The sequence below is a fragment of the Carassius auratus genome, unplaced genomic scaffold (assembly GCF_003368295.1).
Source record: "Carassius auratus strain Wakin unplaced genomic scaffold, ASM336829v1 scaf_tig00025783, whole genome shotgun sequence".
Classification (NCBI taxonomy): domain Eukaryota; kingdom Metazoa; phylum Chordata; class Actinopteri; order Cypriniformes; family Cyprinidae; genus Carassius; species Carassius auratus.
This window is the reverse complement of record NW_020525457.1, coordinates 123,337-143,289: the sequence shown is the minus strand read 5'-3', so window position 1 is coordinate 143,289 and position 19,953 is coordinate 123,337. Positions and strand designations below refer to the sequence as shown.

Sequence of the window (19,953 nt, the reverse complement as noted above, 5' to 3'; positions counted from 1 at the left end):
ATAGAGAAGAATGCTTTTGACCTATTTTTGTTTCTGAAACCATTCATCAGTGATACGTCACACAAATCTGGCCGTGAACATGCAGTGATGCTTCTCCACATTAAATCACTTCAGGACTAAGAAGATACAACTGTATCTACAACTTCAGAATCTGCAAAACCACAAGGAGGCGCTGCATTCAAACAGGAAGTGAGAAGTTCAAAACACATATTTTGGATGAACCTTTCATAACAAGGTAATGGTTTAAATGTGATCTGTCAGACTTTGCACATTCATTGGTGGAAAACCCTCCATTCTTCTCCAATTATGCAGAACAATCTGTTGCAGCACTACAGGTGTTTGGGAAAATGCTGCAGTGCTTTTAATCGAGATCAGCCAAGGACTCCTTGTTTATTCTCTAACAATTAAAATCATGTTAGAAGACCGTCTTTACAGATTGCATTTTACTTGTTTGCATATGCATGAGGGGCTGAATCTTTACATTTAAGGGGCAAATTAAATCAACATTTTTTTTTTAATTATATTTTCTGCTTTTTATTTTTCTTAAAATGTATTTTCATTTTTTAAAATGTCAAAAGTGATTTTTTCCTCTTTATTTTCAAATTTTTGTTACCATAATTTATTAATTCATTTATGTTTTTATATCCCCAAAACTCAAAAGTGATTAAAAACGTTTTTTTCTCTCTTCAAAAATGTGCCTTTTTTAATTTATTTTTTCCTTAATATTTTTTTTATTTTTTATGGTAAACATCCAGAAAGGTCAAAAGTGAATCCGTTTTTTTTTTCTTCCTTTTATTTTCTTCCTTCCCCTATTTGTTCTAAGTGATTAAAATACTTATATTATATTATAATACTTTTTCAAAACAAAAAAAAAAAAAAAAAAAAATCAAGTGACCCAAAGTTGACTCTGAGCTCCTTTCAGCTGTGATTTGTGCTTTCGGACGCGCGCACAAAAATGCAGTAATTACTAAATCTGGTATATCCCGATCTAAACCTCCTTCGCCCTCTCGCTCGAGCTGTGAAGTGTTTAATATAAGTTCGTGGCAGTCAAAGTTAGTTTTCCCGGAGCGCTCCTGCAGTCGGTGTCTGTGCGCGCACACTGATCCGGCGCGCGCTGAACGCTCCTTCTCCGTCCTGTCAATGAAGCTCTCCACGAGCAGATCCGCGTGTTTATTTAATCCACGTTCCCCGCAGTTAGTGCTCGCGCGTCCTGGCTCGGATCGCTGAAGCCGCGCGCCGGAAGGACACTTGGAGAGACTTTGCTCGCGATCTGCGCGTCCGCTTCAGCTCGTGGCACAATGTTGCTCTGATCCACAGGGGCTTTTTCATGCAGTTGGGTCTCGCTCGTGCCGTGGGTCCGTGCGTGTGCGCGCGCACGTGTAGCTCAGACACGCTCCTCCCGATCGGGTGTTTTCTCATCGCGACCCGTTTCCATGTTTTTAGGTTTATGTGATATTTCTAAAAATGCATCATCACCACCAGAGAAGGTCCGCGTTAGGGACGGATAAAGAGCTGAGTGATCTGCTGGATTTCAGCGCGGTAAGTCACTTTGTTTCGTTTTGTCACATTTCATATGTTTCTGTGCGCGCAAATGATTCAGTAGAAGTCTTGTAAGATGACTCTTGCGACTCTTAAATTGCATTTGAAATGTGAAAGAAAGTTGCAGAAGCTTAAAAGCGTAATCCTGTTGTCTTCCAGATGCCAAACAGCGATTTGAAAATGTTCCCCACATCAATGGTAGTATATCCCACTTCATTCATTCAGTCTTTTCTTGTGTCTTTATTCCCTTTTCTTTAATAGATTCATATAATTGTTGTGTTGAACCTTTAAAAATGCTTCTAATGGAATTCTGGAGTCACTCCTATCCCAATGGAATTCTGAACAATTCTAGTTTGATCCCATTTCTTCTGCATGACGAGAGGAATTCCATCAGAATTATTTTTGACAAGGAATGTTAGTTTAGAGTAGATTCTAGTGGTTCATCTGAAAAAAAAAAACTAAATGTGCATCCTGTGAGAAATCCTTTTGGGAAGTTTTCACTCAGGAAATGTGTTTTTATGAAGCCACAGATCCAAAAATATTCCTTATATAATATATAACTTGCATGCATTTATGATGTAAAGCAATGCATTATGCTGTGTTTAGCATGCATTTTTATATTCTTTGATTTATGATAGGTTTTTAATGTGTTGTCGTGATTGTCTTGTAGATGTTTTCTCCTCCTGTCAGCAGTGGGAAGAACGGACCGACGTCTCTGGGAAGCAGACATTTCTCCGGCTCAAGTATGTCGAATGCAACCCAACCTTGTGTTTTTGCCAGGGGTCGTTTTGTGCAAAGGCCCGCTGAGTAATTATAAGCTTGGCTTAAAAATGCAATGCGTGTGTGTGTGTGTGTGTGAAGATGCTCTTTTAAAACACGACCTGATAACTTCAGGTGTGTGTGTGTGTGTGTGTGTGACATGCACAGTTCACAGGCTGTGGGAATTTTGCGTTGTGATGCGAGTTTGATTGTTGTGGCAGATGTTAGCGTTCGGCTTGTTTTCCGCACAAACACACTCGTGCATAATCTGTGCAATATGGACGCCGCACCTGCAGGCTTTCCTACGTGGAGATTTGTATTCTCAAAGTGTGCTTTTTTAATAAAACGTGACATTTTATTGCATTGCGGGTTGTAATGTGATTTGCTTTGGAGCAACACTTGGGTTGCACGCGAGAGCTGATTTTAATTCCTCCTCTGATGAATGTTTCCTGCGGTGAAGGCTGCAAATAAATAAATCAGTACAGCCACAAACAACTAAGGACCTTGACCCTGGAGGTGCGTTCAGGAAGTAACCCGCTCCGTGCATGCTTTTGGAGCATGCATTTGTGTTCAGATGCATTGCAGTCGTGATCCCAATGCACCAGATGGAGGACAGAGACAGCGTTCTGTAGTCGAGGCCTTCGGGTTTTCAATGCATGCTATTGTTTCTTCAGACTTGAGTGTTGTTTAGGGTTTGATCATTTGCATGCCGTCCCCCTTCCCCCTTCCTTTGCCCCTCGGTTCCTGTGCTTTTCCCTGAATTGTGTCGCAGTTTTGCGCTGTTGGAAAGTCGGGCAGGAGGATGGAGGGGGGTCTGCAAACTACAGCTAGTCTGTTGCCATGCAACTTATCTTGGAAGTACTGGGAAAAATGTGAATCGTTGAGAAAAGTGAGGGGTGGGAGACGGCATATTAAATAAATAACACACACGTGTGGGCACGCTGCTATATTAGCGTATTATGTATCCGTTTTAAGCCTGTGTCTCGTGCCAGTCTTGGTGTTTTAGGCCCTGAACAGCGCGGCGTACATTTGTTCTGCTAACAACCGTAGCTTATTAAGCCATGTTGAAAAGTGGGGTTATATTAATAACGTGTTTGTGCATGGGGCGACAAAAGTGCCAGGCATAAAGCCTGCTGCTATTTGCATCGCTCTGTTTTGGTTCTGCTTGTCAATCAAACGCCGGCGAGAGATGAAGAGAGAGAAGAAGACTTCTCCTCCCACAATCCAGCACCTCTCGGAGCATCTTTGTCTTTTTCATAGCGAGCAGAACGACGGAAGAGAAGGAGCCGAGGAGGAGAGATGCAGAGGAATATCAAATCCTTTAATTGTGCCTGAGATTAGGAATTAATGAGTGTTTTAGCTTGTAATAGCAATGTTGTTGACATGCACTATTTGCTATTTAATGCTAATAATGAGCTAGCTTATAAGACTATTTCTGCTCATCTTTTTTGTTGTGTGAGATACAAATGTGTAATTTCTAGCTACTTCTCTTCTTTAAAATCACTTTTAACTAGGTTTCAGGTTGAAATGACAAAACTTGTGGTCCATTTGACTTTTGTGCTATATCTCAAGTCTCCTTTAGTCGTGTGACAGCTTTGCATCACATTTAAAAGTAAAAAAAAAAATGTTTTTCTTAATGGAGGAGATGATTTTCAATGAGAAGTTCTTCACACACAGCATCATATTTATACCATTATATATATATATATAAATTCATAACATCTATATTCATGTAATAATTTTTTTGAAAAATTAAATTCATATTAAAATAATAAATATTTTATTTAATTAAAATAAATTAATATTTAAATGTATTTATTTATTTTAAATTAACATTAATATAAATACTTAAATTATTATTATTATTTTTTTTCACAATGTTTTCTGACAATCCTCAGAATCAGTATTTTGTTGACTCTGGATAAAAGTCTCTACAGCGTCGTTTCGTTCATGAATTATTTGCTTAGAGGAAACTTAAAATACCTCGTGCTGAACTTGAATTCTTCTCCTTAGTTTCTGATGAACAGTAAATGCATTTTGACAGCAATCAGTAAGAATGAACATGAAAATATGAAGCACTTTTGTCATTTAGGCCTCTTGAAAGCACCATTTCCTCCGAACGCTGTAGCATCTATGCTAAGAATGCTTGTGCTTTATTATTAGCCGTCTAGAGACGTCATGCTGAGCTCGAGGAGAAACGATGCCAGAAAGCCGGCGTTACGTCAGCGCTGTGGGAAAAATCTCACCTTCATTGTCTCTGATGAGTTTAGTTTTAGTCTTCACTAGTTGTGCGGCATGTGATTGTCCCTAGATGACCTTACAGATGTGAACCATCTCTACTTTATATAAGAAATCAGAGTGACTTTAGTTCCCGATGCTTTTGTTCACCTGCTCTGATTCTCTGGCCTCTGACTGTGTCTTATATCATCTGTTTTATATAATCACTTTTTTTTTTTAATGCTTAAGTACAATTAACCAGGGCACAGGGCAAAAATGACACAAAAAATGTCCCAGATATATATATAAAATAAAATAAAAATACTGGTTAAAAGTTTAGAATGAACATTTGTAATGTTAAAAAAAATATTTATTTGATCAAAAATACAGCAAATTGTGTATTAAAAATGTGAAATAATATTACAATTTCAAATAAGTATTTTCTATTTGAAATATATTGTGAACTGTAATTTATTTCTGTGATGCACAGCTGTATTTTCAGCATTATTACTGCAATCAAGGCTGCATATATATTGGATTAAAAATACAGCGAATACATAAAAAAATGTGAAATAATATTATAATTTCAAACAGCTGTTTTCTGTGTGAATCTGTGTTAAAGTGTAATTTATTTCTGTGATGCTCCGCTGTATTTTCAGCATCATTCCTCCAGTCTTCAGTGTCACATGATCTTCACAATCTTTAAACGTATTTGCTGTATTTTTAATCCAATAAATGCAGCCTTGATGAGCAGAAGAGACCTCTTTCCAAAAACATACAGAAAATACTAATTAATTATTCCAAACATTAGACAAGCAGCATCTATAACATTTGGTTTGATGATATATATATATTTCATCATCATGACGTGCACCAAGATCCAGGCCTTCGGCAGCACAATAGCTTCTGTTGTTTCTTAACTTGTTTGCATCTCGTCCCCCAAAAAAGCCGTCGTGGTGTCCTGTGTGTCCTCCAAAGTTACGTCAGAAGAGTTTCTCGCTCTGTTGACATCGTTGTGTCCTGTAGCCCACTTCCTTTGTGATTAAATGAATGTGTTTCTTGCTTTTATCTCTGCGCTGCTTTGATAAGGCCGGTCTGGGCTCTGTTTGACCTGGAAATGTGGCTCTTAAACCTATTTGTGGTGCAGACGCAACATACGCCGCATGTTGATTAGCGCTAATGTCACGTAGCACGGGGAACGAGATTAAAGTCGACATCAAATCAAAACTTGGTCTTAATCCGTGTTAATGTGAATGATTCATCGTAGTGATGAAGAAGAACAAACTGTCTCATAACTTTTCTTTCTGTCTCAAGACATCGATTGCTCTGATGTTTTTCACTTTCCTCCATCCCACTTTTCATGATCCAGTCGATTCCCAAAGTCTAAAATCAAGTCCTGTACTATTTTTATTTGAATGCCATACATTAAAAAAAAGAAAAAACTACAGGATTCACTGCAGTTGTTTTTAAATAATGCATAATCTGTACTCTGTATTTAATTTTTAATTTTTAATTTAATGTAATTTTTAATTTTTAATTTAATGTAATTTTTAATTTAATTTAATTTACTTACATTTAATTTTTTATTTAATTTACTTTAATTTAATAAAAAAAATGTAATTCCTTAATTGTTTAATCCTTTACTTGTTTAATATCCTTAAACACTTTTTACTTATTTACTGGTTTTAGTAATAATTAAAATATGATTATTTATTGTTTTTTAATGATTAATATATTTTTTTAAATCTATATTGTTTAATATTAAGGTTTACTATTTATTGTTTTTTATTATAATTTGTATTACCATTAAACAGATTATATTTACTATTATATTTTATTGTTATTTAATATTATTTAATGTCCTTAAACAAGGTAAATTGACCTATTATTATTTTATAATTTTTTATCATAATTATTTTTAATATCCTTAAATTAGATTTTAATATTTACTATTTCTATTATTATTTTATAATTATTTAACATCCTTCAAATAATCCTTTTATTGTATATATTATTGAAAATAAATTAATCTAAGAAAATAGCATAAGACCTTTTTTTTTCCTTATTCGATTGGCTTTTATTATTATTATTATTATTATTATTATTATTATTTTAGGCATGAATCTAACATCCATAAAATACTTTCTTTTAATATGTCATCTTGTATTCTTATGCAATATTGTAACTCAGATAAATGCATCTTGTTTTAACATGACAGCATTATTGCTTTTTTATATTGTTTTATATCTATTTTGCAATGTTGTTTGATATTTATAACTCTGACAATGTCTGCACAAGTAAAAAACAAATAATTTAGATCCGTGTAATTGAATGCTATTGTTTTATTTGTATTGCACTGGACTGAACTGATGGGAAAGTGCACTGACTACAGACGCCACTGTCTACAGTGATTCAGCACCCGCATGAAACAACAATAGGACCGCAGTGCATTGTGGGTAATGACGATGGATGGGAAACACCCATCACACGATGCAGATCTCAGACTCTCGTTCACAATAACCTTTGGAAAATCAAACAGGTTCCTGAACGTTCCCATGCTTCTCAAACACAACGAGAGCAAAGGAAAATGATGGATTAGATCTCTCTAATGTGTACAGAGATATGAACGCTCATTAAGTTGCTACTTTTATCATGAAAAGTAATCTAGAGTGCTGAAATTGTGTTTATTTCTCTTTAATTTTATATCCAAAACTTAATGTGCTGGCATACAGTATATGTGGAACATTACAGAGCCAATAAAATGAAAATTATAATGGTTTTATGACCATTTTATTAAATAAAAATAGAAATATATTATACGACAGTTTTTGCCAATTCATTCTGTATTTTTTACATTCAAATAGAAATAATAAAATTAGGTAGACCATAAAAATAACACTATATATATATTAGAATAGTGATATAATATTGTCATTATTTCATAAAAATAATATAAAATATTGTATAATTTTTATTATGATAATTGATATATATTTCAAATACTATATAAAATATTTCAATTCAAATACTATATAAAAATGTCAAAAACACAACAAAACTTTACATTTAAAATGAAAATATAAACTATAGATATTTAAAAAATAGACTAATAAAAATGACAAAGAATAAAATAAAAATGAATGAAAATGAAATATATAAAAATAAATATATTTCAAAAATATTAATAAAAAGTGTATAGACATTTAAAAAAAGAAAACTAATGACAAAAAATACTAAAGCCTACTAAATTTAAAATGACAATGGAATAAATCTAAATCTAAATAACTATAAAACTATTTATTTTATAATAATGTAGAAGTTCTATAGTTCTGTATAGTTTTTAGAATAAAAAACTAAATAGACATTGAAAAAATACAAGAATTAGTAAAAATGTCAAAAACAAAATGACAAACTGTAAATGCAAAACTAATTCAAAATATAAATAAAAACTATATTAGTATCTCAGTGTTACTAAAATCACATCATCAGTAAGGTTGTGCTGTGTTATGAGGTGTGTGTGTGTGTGTGTGTGTGTGTGTGTGCTAGTTGAGAGGAAATCTCATTTTGGTTTTCCTAAAAGGCAGTTGAACATCTGGCAGTGTGTGTGTGTGTGTGTGTGTGTGTGTGTGTGTGTGTGTGTGTGTGTGTGAGACGCCATTGACATTCCATTCCATCAATGCTTTGGTTATGACTGCTGTTTGCATGCATGCGCTTGTGTGTGTGTGTGTGTGTTCAGCCTTTTGCAATAGTAGAAATCCCTTGCGTGTGTTTTATGTGTTTGTTTGTGTGTGTTTCACGTGTGTGTGTGTGTGTTTCTCACTCTCGGGGTGTGGGCAGTAAGTGCTACCGTTTTGCTGCAGTTGCTGGTTTAACATCCGTCTCGTTACAACCTGAACCAATTACAGCCCTAATTATCTAATAAATACATATTTAAGAAGCTGTTTTCTTAGCGTGTGTGTCGTGACACATAGAGCAGAACCAAACCCGTTAAACATCATACAGCAACCAAAGACATGAGACCGACTGCAGAGAAACGTTCAAGGTTACTCACAAATTAGAGTTTTCTGAGTTTGTTTTTCATTGTTTTTCCTTATGCAAAATCGTGTCCAAGTAATATACAAATAGATAATTTTTGAGATTGTGACAATAAGTGACAATAATGTGACAATGAGTAACAATTAAGCACATTTAACCCTCAGATTACACTCATGCATCTCAGCATTTTACTTTTGCATTAGTTTGCAATACAATATTTTTTTGTCAAATCATATTTAAAATCATCATAAAACACAACACAACAAAAATCATGTTGACTTATAAATGTTTTACTATTAAACATATGTAATTTCCACGTTTTCTCATGTTTTTGCATTATGATTATTGTAATTGTTGCCAATTAAGCCCATCCACAATTCCTATTGCCATAATAAAAAAATAAATTCTTGTTACCATAATATGGTAATAAGTTGTGTAGCTTTATGAATTTGGTCAACCTTAACTGTTTGAAATATATTGTAAATTGCCATGCAAATAACATCACAATTTAAAATAGGCTTCATTTTCTCTAAGAAAAATCTAATTTAATATGAATGCCTTTTGATTTGCGGATTAAATTTGACCTGCTCTTTACTCATTTTTTTTAAATCCACTGTTGTGTTCTTGTTTAAAGAGAGAGAGACAGGAATGTAACCGGATACTGCAAGGAGTTTTCTTTTTCCCACAGAAGTGCCCTCTCATGAAAGGCTTTTGTCTGTCCGCTGTGTTCAAACATACTCGTCTCTCTCAATCTCTCTCTCTCTCTCTCTCTCTCTCTCTCTCTCTCTCTCTCTCACTCGCTCACTCGCTCTCTCTCTCTCTCTCTCTCCCCCTCTCTCACTCGCTCACTCACTCGTTCTTTTTTCCTCTGAAAGTTTTGCAGGTGTTCAGGGTGCAGAAATAAACGAGGTCTGTTATTTAGTGCGTGTGGCGGGACGGTGGGCGGGGCTTCCTGGCCTCTTTCTCCTCCATCAGGGTCATTGGCTGAGAAGCAGCAGAGAGGAGGGGCTTATGGGTAATGGGAAAAGCCGAAAGACAGAGATCTGCTCAAGTGTAATCACAGAGAGTTCTGTTATAGTCACTGACAGACCAGACGCGCACACACACACACACACACTCACACAAGCTGGGATGAAGCGGTTTTCAGATTCTAGTGTAGTTTTGGATTGGATGAAAATATCGACATGCATTTTTGCTAATAAAATAGTTTTAAGTATTTTTAAGTTTTAAGTATTTCGAAATCAAGTGAACACTGATAAAGAAAATCAAAAATCCAAGAAACAAGAAAAACAAGTTTTTCTGTTTCTTGTAAATATTGTTTCACAATAAACAAATGTAATGTTAACCGAGAGCGGGAGGTCTCGAAGCTGCATTTACAGGGAAGCACCTGAAAATGCTTAATTCTGACAGTCTGACACTGTTTACGTTTACTCTCCAAAACAGACGTTTGACCAAAATGTGCATTTGACTGTTCATGCGTGCAGCCACATTTCCTGCGAGACACCAATGTTATTCACACAGAGTGAACGCAAACACGTATGTGAGCATTTGAATGTGTCCACCTTTCAGTCAGAAAGTACTGCAGAAAGATCTACTTATTGTATATATTGTAACATTATCTTCAGTTATATTGTAAATAGATATTATATCATAACCGTTTTTTACAGTCATATGGGCCATTGACCTTATAATGTATATTTTGATTTTTAAATAGGACATTAATTTAAATTGTAAAATATTGACAGTTATATTGGACATTGACTTTATACTGTAACATTATTTTTATAGTTTCATTGGACATTGGTGGTATATTGTAACATTATTTTTGCAGTTATATTGGACGTTGATGTTACATTGTAACATTTTGACAGTTATATTGAAAGTTAACATTATATCGTAACATTATTTTGACAGTTATATTGACAGTTATCATTATATCGTAACATTATTTTGACAGCTATATTGACAGTTATCATTATATCGTAACATTATTTTGACAGCTATATTGACAGTTATCATTATATCGTAACATTATTTTGACAGTTATATTGACAGTTATCATTATATCGTAACATTATTTTGACAGCTATATTGACAGTTATCATTATATCGTAACATTATTTTGACAGTTATATTGACAGTTATCATTATATCGTAACATTATTTTGACAGTTATATTGACAGTTATCATTATATCGTAACATTATTTTGACAGTTATATTGACAGTTATCATTATATCGTAACATTATTTTGACAGTTATATTGACAGTTATCATTATATCGTAACATTATTTTGACAGCTATATTGACAGTTATCATTATATCGTAACATTATTTTGACAGCTATATTGACAGTTCTCATTATATCGTAACATTATTTTGACAGCTATATTGACAGTTCTCATTATATCGTAACATTATTTTGACAGTTATATTGACAGTTCTCATTATATCGTAACATTATTTTGACAGTTATATTGACAATTATCATTATATCGTAACATTATTTTGACAGTTATATTGACAGTTATCATTATATCGTAACATTATTTTGACAGTTATATTGACAGTTATCATTATATCGTAACATTATTTTGACAGTTATATTCACAGTTATCATTATATCGTAACATTATTTTGACAGTTGTATTGACAGTTATCATTATATCGTAACATTATTTTGACAGTTATATTGGATGTTGATGTTACATTGTAACATTTTGACAGTTATATTGGACGTTAACATTATATCATAACATTATTTTGACAGTTATATTGGACTTTGATGTTACATTGTAACATTTTGACAGTTTTAACTGTTACATTAGACAATATATTGTAACAGTGAAGTACATTTACACCCTCACCCCAGAATTCAACAGCAAGATCTGGAAGTAATTTTTTTGTTTATTATAGTATGGATGCTGATACATTTCCCTCGTATTTTCTTTGATATGTGATTACGTGTTTTCATGACTGTGCACCTCTCCCTGCTCATATCCGTTTATTCCGTTTCAATCCCTGCATCGGCTGTTTTAGGATTCCACAGAATTCCCTGTCTGCTCCCCGCTCGGTTTCAGTTCACTCTGGCGTCTGGACCCAGGCAGGTGTGTGTGGAATTAATTACGCTGAGAAAGTCAGCGTGCGCGCACACACACACACATCTCACAGCCACATGTTCTGGAAAAACTGTTTTCCACACTGCAGAGTGAGACAAGTGGTTAAGGATGGTTGATGCGGTTCCTCCTGCACTAGAGCTTGAACCTGACACAAACCCAAAGAGAAGGCACTGTAATGAGCGTGTTCTCGTGAAGCTTCCTTGAAAATTGCTCTCAGCAGAGAGACAGAGAGAAAGAGAGAGAGAGAGAGCGAGAGAGCGCAGAGCTTGACAGAAAACAGCGAAGCCTCCTTAGCGCATCTGAAACCGAAGTGTGAATGAAACATATCGCCACTTTAAGAAAATATTTCAAGCTTCATTTGCAGAGGGTTTTTCAAATGGCACAAATTGTTTTCACCATGCTAAGCTCCTGCAAATGAGTAGACTGGAATTGTTTACCTGTTTACAGATGCGAAAGCTTTCACACATGCGGCATGTTTTGATATATTCTCTAAAGAAGACAGAGAGAGCGACGACAGGAGAAAGCGACGGAGATGCCTGATGGCGATTGCCGCTCGTCACTGTGAAATACACGGCCTTGGGTTTTTAAAGGTGATGTTGCCAAACTGTCGAACACAATGCAGACGCAACGTGCTGAAAACATGACCTTCTCTCTCTCCTTGCGTCATTCTGTCTTTCTTTTTTTCTGTTCAGTTGTCATTTCATCATTGGGAATTATAAATGCAAAAGTTGTTGTTTTTCAAGGAATATTTCGCCCAGAAATTAAAATTGTCGCGCTTTACACGCTACATGTTTTCCAAATCCTTAAAACGTATTTTCCTCTGTGAAGGTTACTTTGCTGTCAAACTCTACTCTAAATAAATAAAACAAATGTTCTTTTTACCTACAGTACATTGACGTTAAATTGACATTGATGTTAAATTATAAAATTTTTTTGACCGTTAAATTGGATGCTTGTGTTATATTGTAATTATAATGGACATTGGCATTACATCATAACATTATTTTAAGCGTTATTCTGGTTGTTGGTGGTACAATGTAACATTTATTGAAGGTCACATCATTGGACATTCACTGTTAAATTGGACATTGACGTTATATTGTAACATCATTTTGACAGTGAAATTTAAAATTGGTGTTATATTGTAACATTGTCATAACAGATACACTGTAGTTAATGCTGACGTTACATTGTAACATTTCAACAGTTCAGAATTTAAAATTGTTGTTTAAACTTTTGTTTTTCCAAACCCCTGAGACTTATTTTCTTCTGTGAATGTTCACTTTGCTTTGTTTTTTTCCCCAGCCACTGTTAAACTCTGAAAAGGACAAAAAAAAATAAATAATGTAATGCCGTAAAAGTTTCTTATTAGTATCATAATAATCCATATGGCATTTATGTTAATTATGTTTAATTTATGTTTTAATTTAGCTAAAAAGCAAGCCCGTTGTCACTGTCAGAGCAGCGTGACAAATAAAAAATTATTAATATGCATAAATGTTATATAACACATACCAAAGGTGATGTCTAAATACTTTACAAAATGTAATTCTTACTTTTTTTCTATAATAAATGTTTTATAATTTTTTTAATTTAATTTAGATTTTTCATATTTAAATTAAATATTATATTTAATTTATATTTGTTTAAATAAATATATTTATATTTATAGTTTCAAATAAATAAATAAATAAATAAAAAACAACGGAAAAGCATTTATTTGCCAATGACATACAATTAAAAAACCTATATATATATATCTCAATTTGAAGTGTATCTGAAAATCTGAAACATCTGTTTATGATGAGGAGAGCTACACATCCCATGATGCAATGCAAACAATTCGATCAAATCAAAAACAATATAGTTTAAAACTATTAACTCTAGTCACGTATAAAAGCATCATCTTTAATATTTCCATTTAGCAAACGCTTTTATCCAAAGCAGTGCATTCAGGCTATACAATCTTTTTTTTTTTTTTTTTTACCAGTATATATGTGTTCCCTGGGAATTGAACCCACAACATTTTACACTGCTAACACAATGCACTACCCCTGAGCCACAGGAACACAATATTTGTTGCACAATATTTAGGTCAAAATGAATATATATATTCACTCAGTTATGTCATTCAAGTGCTTTATATAGTTCTGCTGTAAATGTTTCCATGCTAACAGCGTTTTCTCTAATTGGTGGATCTCTCGTCAGGATTGTGGGTAGCGTAGTTCGTCAAAAGTAACTTTAGGGAAAGAAAGATGCATGTATAATTGTCCCAAATTTGTATCTCTGGCGGGGAAATTACTGATTTTATGACTGTTGCATTGTATATGTACTGAATTGCTTTTCTCGTTATGCACAGTAATAATTTCAGATCGTTACGGATCGACTCGAACTGAACAAGTCTCTGAAAACCCGGCACTCTCCTCGCAGGCGGACGACATAGGTTAACCCTTACCCAAACACTCACGTACTGTTATAACAGTTTCACAAGTGAGATCCAGGAAATCCCTTATATGGGCAAATGCATCAGATGATAAGCAGAGAGACGCTTTGACCGATGAATGGAAGACAAACAATTAACACACAATTGCAATGCAATGCAACATAAGTACAACATACTGGTAACAAATAAAATGTATTGCCTGAATGCACTGTAAGTCACTTTGGATAAAAGCGTCTAAAATGTAAATATAAAATGCAACACTAATTGTCATATCTTGTATCACTTATAAAGAATGTAAAACATAATGTGGTGCATTGTAAGGTTGGGCATCGTTTGACTTTTTCTGATTCTTGTCAATTCCTAAATTTTATTCCGATACGGTAAAAATTAAAATTAAAAATCTTAGATGTCATTCACATTTATTCGAACTTATTGCAAAATACTAAACGAATCAAAATCTCGCGAATCAGAATCAAGAAAAATTGACCTGATGAATGAATCAATATTGAATCAAATAGAAATTAGAATCAAATTCAATCAGAATCTTGTGAATCGGAATCGATTTACGGAAATCTGTCAATACAAAATACGAGAAATATCAATTATTAACACACATTTTGTTGAGGTTGTCTGAAAAACAAAAACAAATATGTCTGATTTAGACAAAAAATGAATCTGTGACATATATTTGTTATTTCTGTCGTAATAAGGCTGAGATATCTTACGTTCTGTGTGTCTATGAAGGATCAGAAGCATGAGAAATGAATAAATGAGAGCGTAAGCAGACATGCATCCACTCAGCGAGTGAATTAAATCGGTATAATCTTGAAATATTCAGAGGTTTGCTGAAGGTTGATAATGCGTTTAGACAGACGTGAAGTTGTAATCGCTTTCTAATGGAGTTACTCTGAGACGTCTGATATGATTTGCTCTGAGCTGAGAGAAAGAGAGATGCACGTGTGTGTGTGTGTGTGTGTGTGTGTAGTTCTAAATGTGGATGTGCATTAATTGATCCCACTCGCAAAAAACCTCCAAAACGATTTAGTATTCATCAGAATTAATTAAAACAGTGGAATGCAAACTCAGAATATAACGCAAACCTGCAATAATTAAATATGTTTAATAACACAAATGTATCATATCCCATTTTGCCGACCTTTAATGATCCAGTTAAACCATACTAGTAAACAAAAATAACTTTAGATAAACTAACAATGTTTTTTATTGCTGAAGAGTGAAAACCTTCTTCTCCTGTGTTCTACTGTACAGACGGCAATTTAATTTTCCTTCAGCCTGAGGTTATTTTTATTATATTAGGCTTATATTTGCTATAAATATAACTTATATTAAAAACAATCAAGCCCTGCTCATATTTAAAAAGTAAAGCGAAAGTAACGTTAAAGTAATGTAACGCATTACTTTCCATAAAAAGTTACTTATTTAATTAGATACTTTTTAGGGAGTAACGCAATATTGTAAAGCATTACTTTTAAAAGTAACTTTCCCCAACACTGTTTGTCAAAACTCTTTCTTTCTTTCTTTCTTTCTTTCTTTCTTCTTTCTTTCTTTCTTTCTTTCTTTCTTTCTTTCTTTCTTTCTTTTTCTACATAAGCCTGACTTTTAACGATTTGTAAACATGGTTAAACATAACTTATAATTAATAATAATTAATATTTGTATATTTTTAAAATAGATAAATTGACATATTATTAAGTCTAATTTTTATATTGTCTAACATATATAATATATATATATATATATATTATATATATAAATTTTTTTTTTTCAAAGTCAGTTGCTGTAGCTGTGAAGCTCTGAAGCTCGTTTGAGTGCTTCAGTGTCATTAGGTGCTGAGAGCCGGCGTTGTTTTAAATAATTTGGTGATGTAAACATGCGGGAACATTAGTTTCAGCTCCTCTCAGCCTCACGCTGATGGAGGGCGACAGACACGTCTCACTTCTGCTTTCTCAGACGCTGATGCTCCTGCGATGGGCTTCACTCGCGCTGACGCTGTGCTGTCTCTTTGTTGTGCAGTCAATGCATGTCATGTTTTATGTGGAATTATCACAAACCAGGTGCATCTGAAATAGGTGTGTGTGTGTGTGTGTGTGTGTGTGTGTGTGTGTGTGAGAGAGAGAGAGAGAAAGAAATGAGCGAAAAAAAGTGTATCTGTATTATTTACTCGCCAAAGCCAGTTGAAATTTAAAGGTCTTGCATGATAAATGTGCTTAAATACCTTGAGATCAACTCAGATAAACCAGTAAGATGTTAAGAAACACTGAAGTTTGTTTCTTAACGTGTGTGTGAACAGAAGTTTTGTCTCATGAAAAATGTCCCAAATAAATTATATTTATTTTTACTAATTCTTCTGCTAGAAAATGAAGCCAGCTGTTTGTAATGTGCACTGTGATTGCGATTATTTTTTATTTTTATTATTTATTTATTTTTTAAATGCCAGTAATTAACCAAATTAAATTCTTTACTGTTTACAATGAATAAATATATATGTTTTTATTTCTATTTAAAAAAAAATTAGGGGGTTCAGTTTGTTATTTGTCATAAAAATAATATCACAATACAAAAAAAGATTTTTTTAATTATTTTGCATTTTCATTATAATATTAATTCAGTGTCATTTTGGTGCTGAGAGCCGGCGTTCTGTTTTAAATAATTTGGTGATGTAAAACATGCGGAACATTTAGTTTCAGCTCCTCTCAGCCTCACGCTGATGGAGGGCGACAGACACGTCTCACTTTTGCTTCTCAGACGCTGATGCTCCTGCGATGGCTTCACTCGCGCTGACGCTGTGCTGTCTCTTTGTTGTGCAGTCAGTGCATGTCATGTTTTATGTGGAATTATCAAACAAACCAGGTGCATCTGAAATAGATGTCTGTGTATGTGTGTGTGTGTGTGTGTGTGTGTGTGTGTGTGTGTGTGAGAGAGAGAGAGAGAGAAAGAAATGAGCGTAAAAAAAGTGTATCTGTATTATTTACTCGCCAAAGCCAGTAAAATTTAAAGGTCTTGCATGTTAAATGTGCTTAAATACCTTCAGATCAACTCAGATCAACCAGTAAGATGTTAAGAAAACACTGAAGTTTGTTTCTTAACGTGTGTGTGAACAGAATTTTGTCACAGGAAAACATGTCCTAAAATAAATTATATTTATTTTTACTAAATCTTCTGCTAGAAAATGAAGCCAGCTGTTTGTAATGTGCACTGTGATTGTGAATATTTTTTTATTTTTATTTATTTTTTTTTAAATACCAATAATTAACCAAATTAATTTCATTACTGTTTACAATGAATAAATAATATATATGTTTTTATTTCTATTACAAAAAAAATAAAAAAATAGGGGGTTCAGTTTTGTTATTTGTCATAAAAATAATATCACAATACAAAAAAAGACTTTTTTAAATTATTTTTCATTTCATGTATAATATTAATTTCATTACCATTTTTTGTAAAATAAAAAAAAAACTTTTTTTTTTTAAATTCATTGTTTTCCCCCATTATAATAATGAGAATACCAGTGGATTTTAGTGTGTTAATTACCTTGAAAATAATGTTGTTGTTGTTTTTTTCTATGCAGTATCATTGAGACATTAATTCCATGCCTTTTAAAAAAAATAATAACAATAATTGAAAATATTTAGTTTTGTAACATAGTTCATACATACTAGATTCATACATTTAGTATGCATAAATCTAAACTAATTGTAGTTTAAGGAACCTAATCTTTGCATGAGCATCTTGTCACATCTGAGACACAGTCGAGATGTTTTCTGGGAGCAGGAGTTGATTGGTCAGTGTGTTAGAGGATGTTAGTTTGTCCGGATCCGTGTCATCTGACCACAGCAGCTCATGACACCGTGACCTCTGACCTCAGCCGTGACCCGCGATCGCTCTGCTGAGCTCATGTTTGGATCAGGATGAGAATAAACCAGAATCAATGCATGGAAATCCCCACTTGGGAAAACAGGAAGCTGGAAGCAGGGAATTTTCTCGGCATTGTTTTATAACGGAGTGTGAGTTGTTTTCCCACCGCTGTGATATTAGTTCAGGTGTAATGATGGATGACATACAGTACGGTCATGAGAGGTGAACCGACATAATAATAGTGAGTCATGTCAGAGTTTGTCATGAGTTTCATTGTGCAAGTAGGAAGCTGAAATTCTGAAGGCTTGGGTGTTTTTGGATGTCTCTCCTGCTCCGGCTGTGTTTATTTGATCAAAAATATAGTAAAAATAGTGAAATATTATTACTTTTAAAAAACAAACATTTCTAGGTGGATATATTTTAAAGTGTAATTTATTTCTGTGATGCTCCGCTGTATTTTCAGCATCATTCCTCCAGTCTTCAGTGTCACATGATCTTCAGAAAACATGAAAATATGATGATTTGCTGCTCGAGAAACATTTCTGATTATTATTATTAAGTGTTGAAAACAGCAATGTTTCTGTGGAAACTATGTGGGAACAATTTATGATTCACGATTCACAGATTAATAGAAAGTTTCAAAAGCACAGCATTTATTTGAAACCGAAATCTTTTGTAACAGTATAAATCATATAAATATCTTATATAAATTCAATGCATCTTTTTTGAATAAAGTATTAATTTCTCAACAAAAAAAAAAACATACTGATCCCCAATTATTTAACATCATTTATATATATTTTAGCATTATTTATATACTTTTCAGTACATACAAAGGTTTTTAAGTGCACTTAAAAAATTTATATACTTATTTGAAAGCAAATTTAAATTAGTATCTAAATTTAAAATGAAAATGAATCAAATTAAATGTAAACAAATAAGAAATTATATCATTTTTGAATATAAATTCAACATTTTATATTATATATTATTTAAATGTCTATTTTTTGTAACTAATAATATATTAATCTCTCATATATGTTCAGCTCTCTGAGTTTCTTTGTATCAGATCAGTCAGTAAAACAAAAAAGTGCTTTAGTGTGATTTTTATTTATTTATATAAGGCAGTTTTAAGCATTCATGCAGAGGTCATTTTCCCAGAAAACCACCGTTTTCTTGTTTTCTCTCTTTGACTGAAACAGCAGACGTCATCTGGAGCTCAGAGTCTGAAGACTTACATCTGTAACTGCCATCAGGAAGCCAAACCACCAACGACAGGCAATAAAACAGAGAGAGAGAGAGTCTGTTGTTCCTCTGCTGAGTGCAGGTGCTGTGTAACCTAGAGAGACTAGTGCACGTCTGGTTAACCCTTCGCTGGCAGCATTCCTCACCAGATCTTTTCCATCGGGTTTCCGCGCAGCTGCAGGTGCGGTTTCACCTCGCAGGAAGCTTCATCTGTTTTGTGTAATGTTGTAAAAACACAATCCGGCTCTGAATATAAGTAACAGCTTCTGACAGATTCGGAGAGGACGGCGATCTGTTCCCGTTTCTGATGTGGAAAGCCACCAAATGATTCATCTGTACTTTCTCTGCGGTGCGACGAGACGTCAGTAGCCTCAGGATGTGGGAACAAAGATTGAATTCAATTTAAGAACCAAAATAACGAAAGAGAAGATGGAAAAATCTGGAACTAATATTTAAGAGGGTGAAGTCAGATTGATGATGCTGAATCTGTCAAATTATTCCTCTTTTAAAGATCAATGCATCAGTTTGAGACAAACTGCGTTTAAGTTCGCGTTATTTGCGACAAATACAGCATCAAGCTCTAAGCTTATTTTTAAGTAAATAACAAAAAAAATTTAACTCCGAAAGATCCAGTGGTTTTGATACTGCGCAAATAATAATAATTAGAATAATTATAAATAAATAAAAAGAAATCGCCATATGGCTTAGTGCATTTA

The 19,953-nt window shown here is 33.6% G+C and overlaps 1 protein-coding gene across 1 annotated transcript in view; it reads left to right on the top strand.

Annotated features, from left to right (window-relative positions):
- The first annotated feature begins 963 nt into the window (after positions 1 to 963).
- Positions 964 to 19,953, top strand: part of LOC113078488 (transcription factor 4-like) — a 115,374-nt gene continuing 96,384 nt past the window's right edge. Inside the window, 4 exon segments of the mRNA XM_026250787.1 lie at positions 964 to 1,454; positions 1,456 to 1,539; positions 1,699 to 1,737; positions 2,210 to 2,282. Coding sequence (XP_026106572.1) covers positions 1,434 to 1,454; positions 1,456 to 1,539; positions 1,699 to 1,737; positions 2,210 to 2,282 — 217 coding nt within the window. The 5' untranslated portion in view covers positions 964 to 1,433.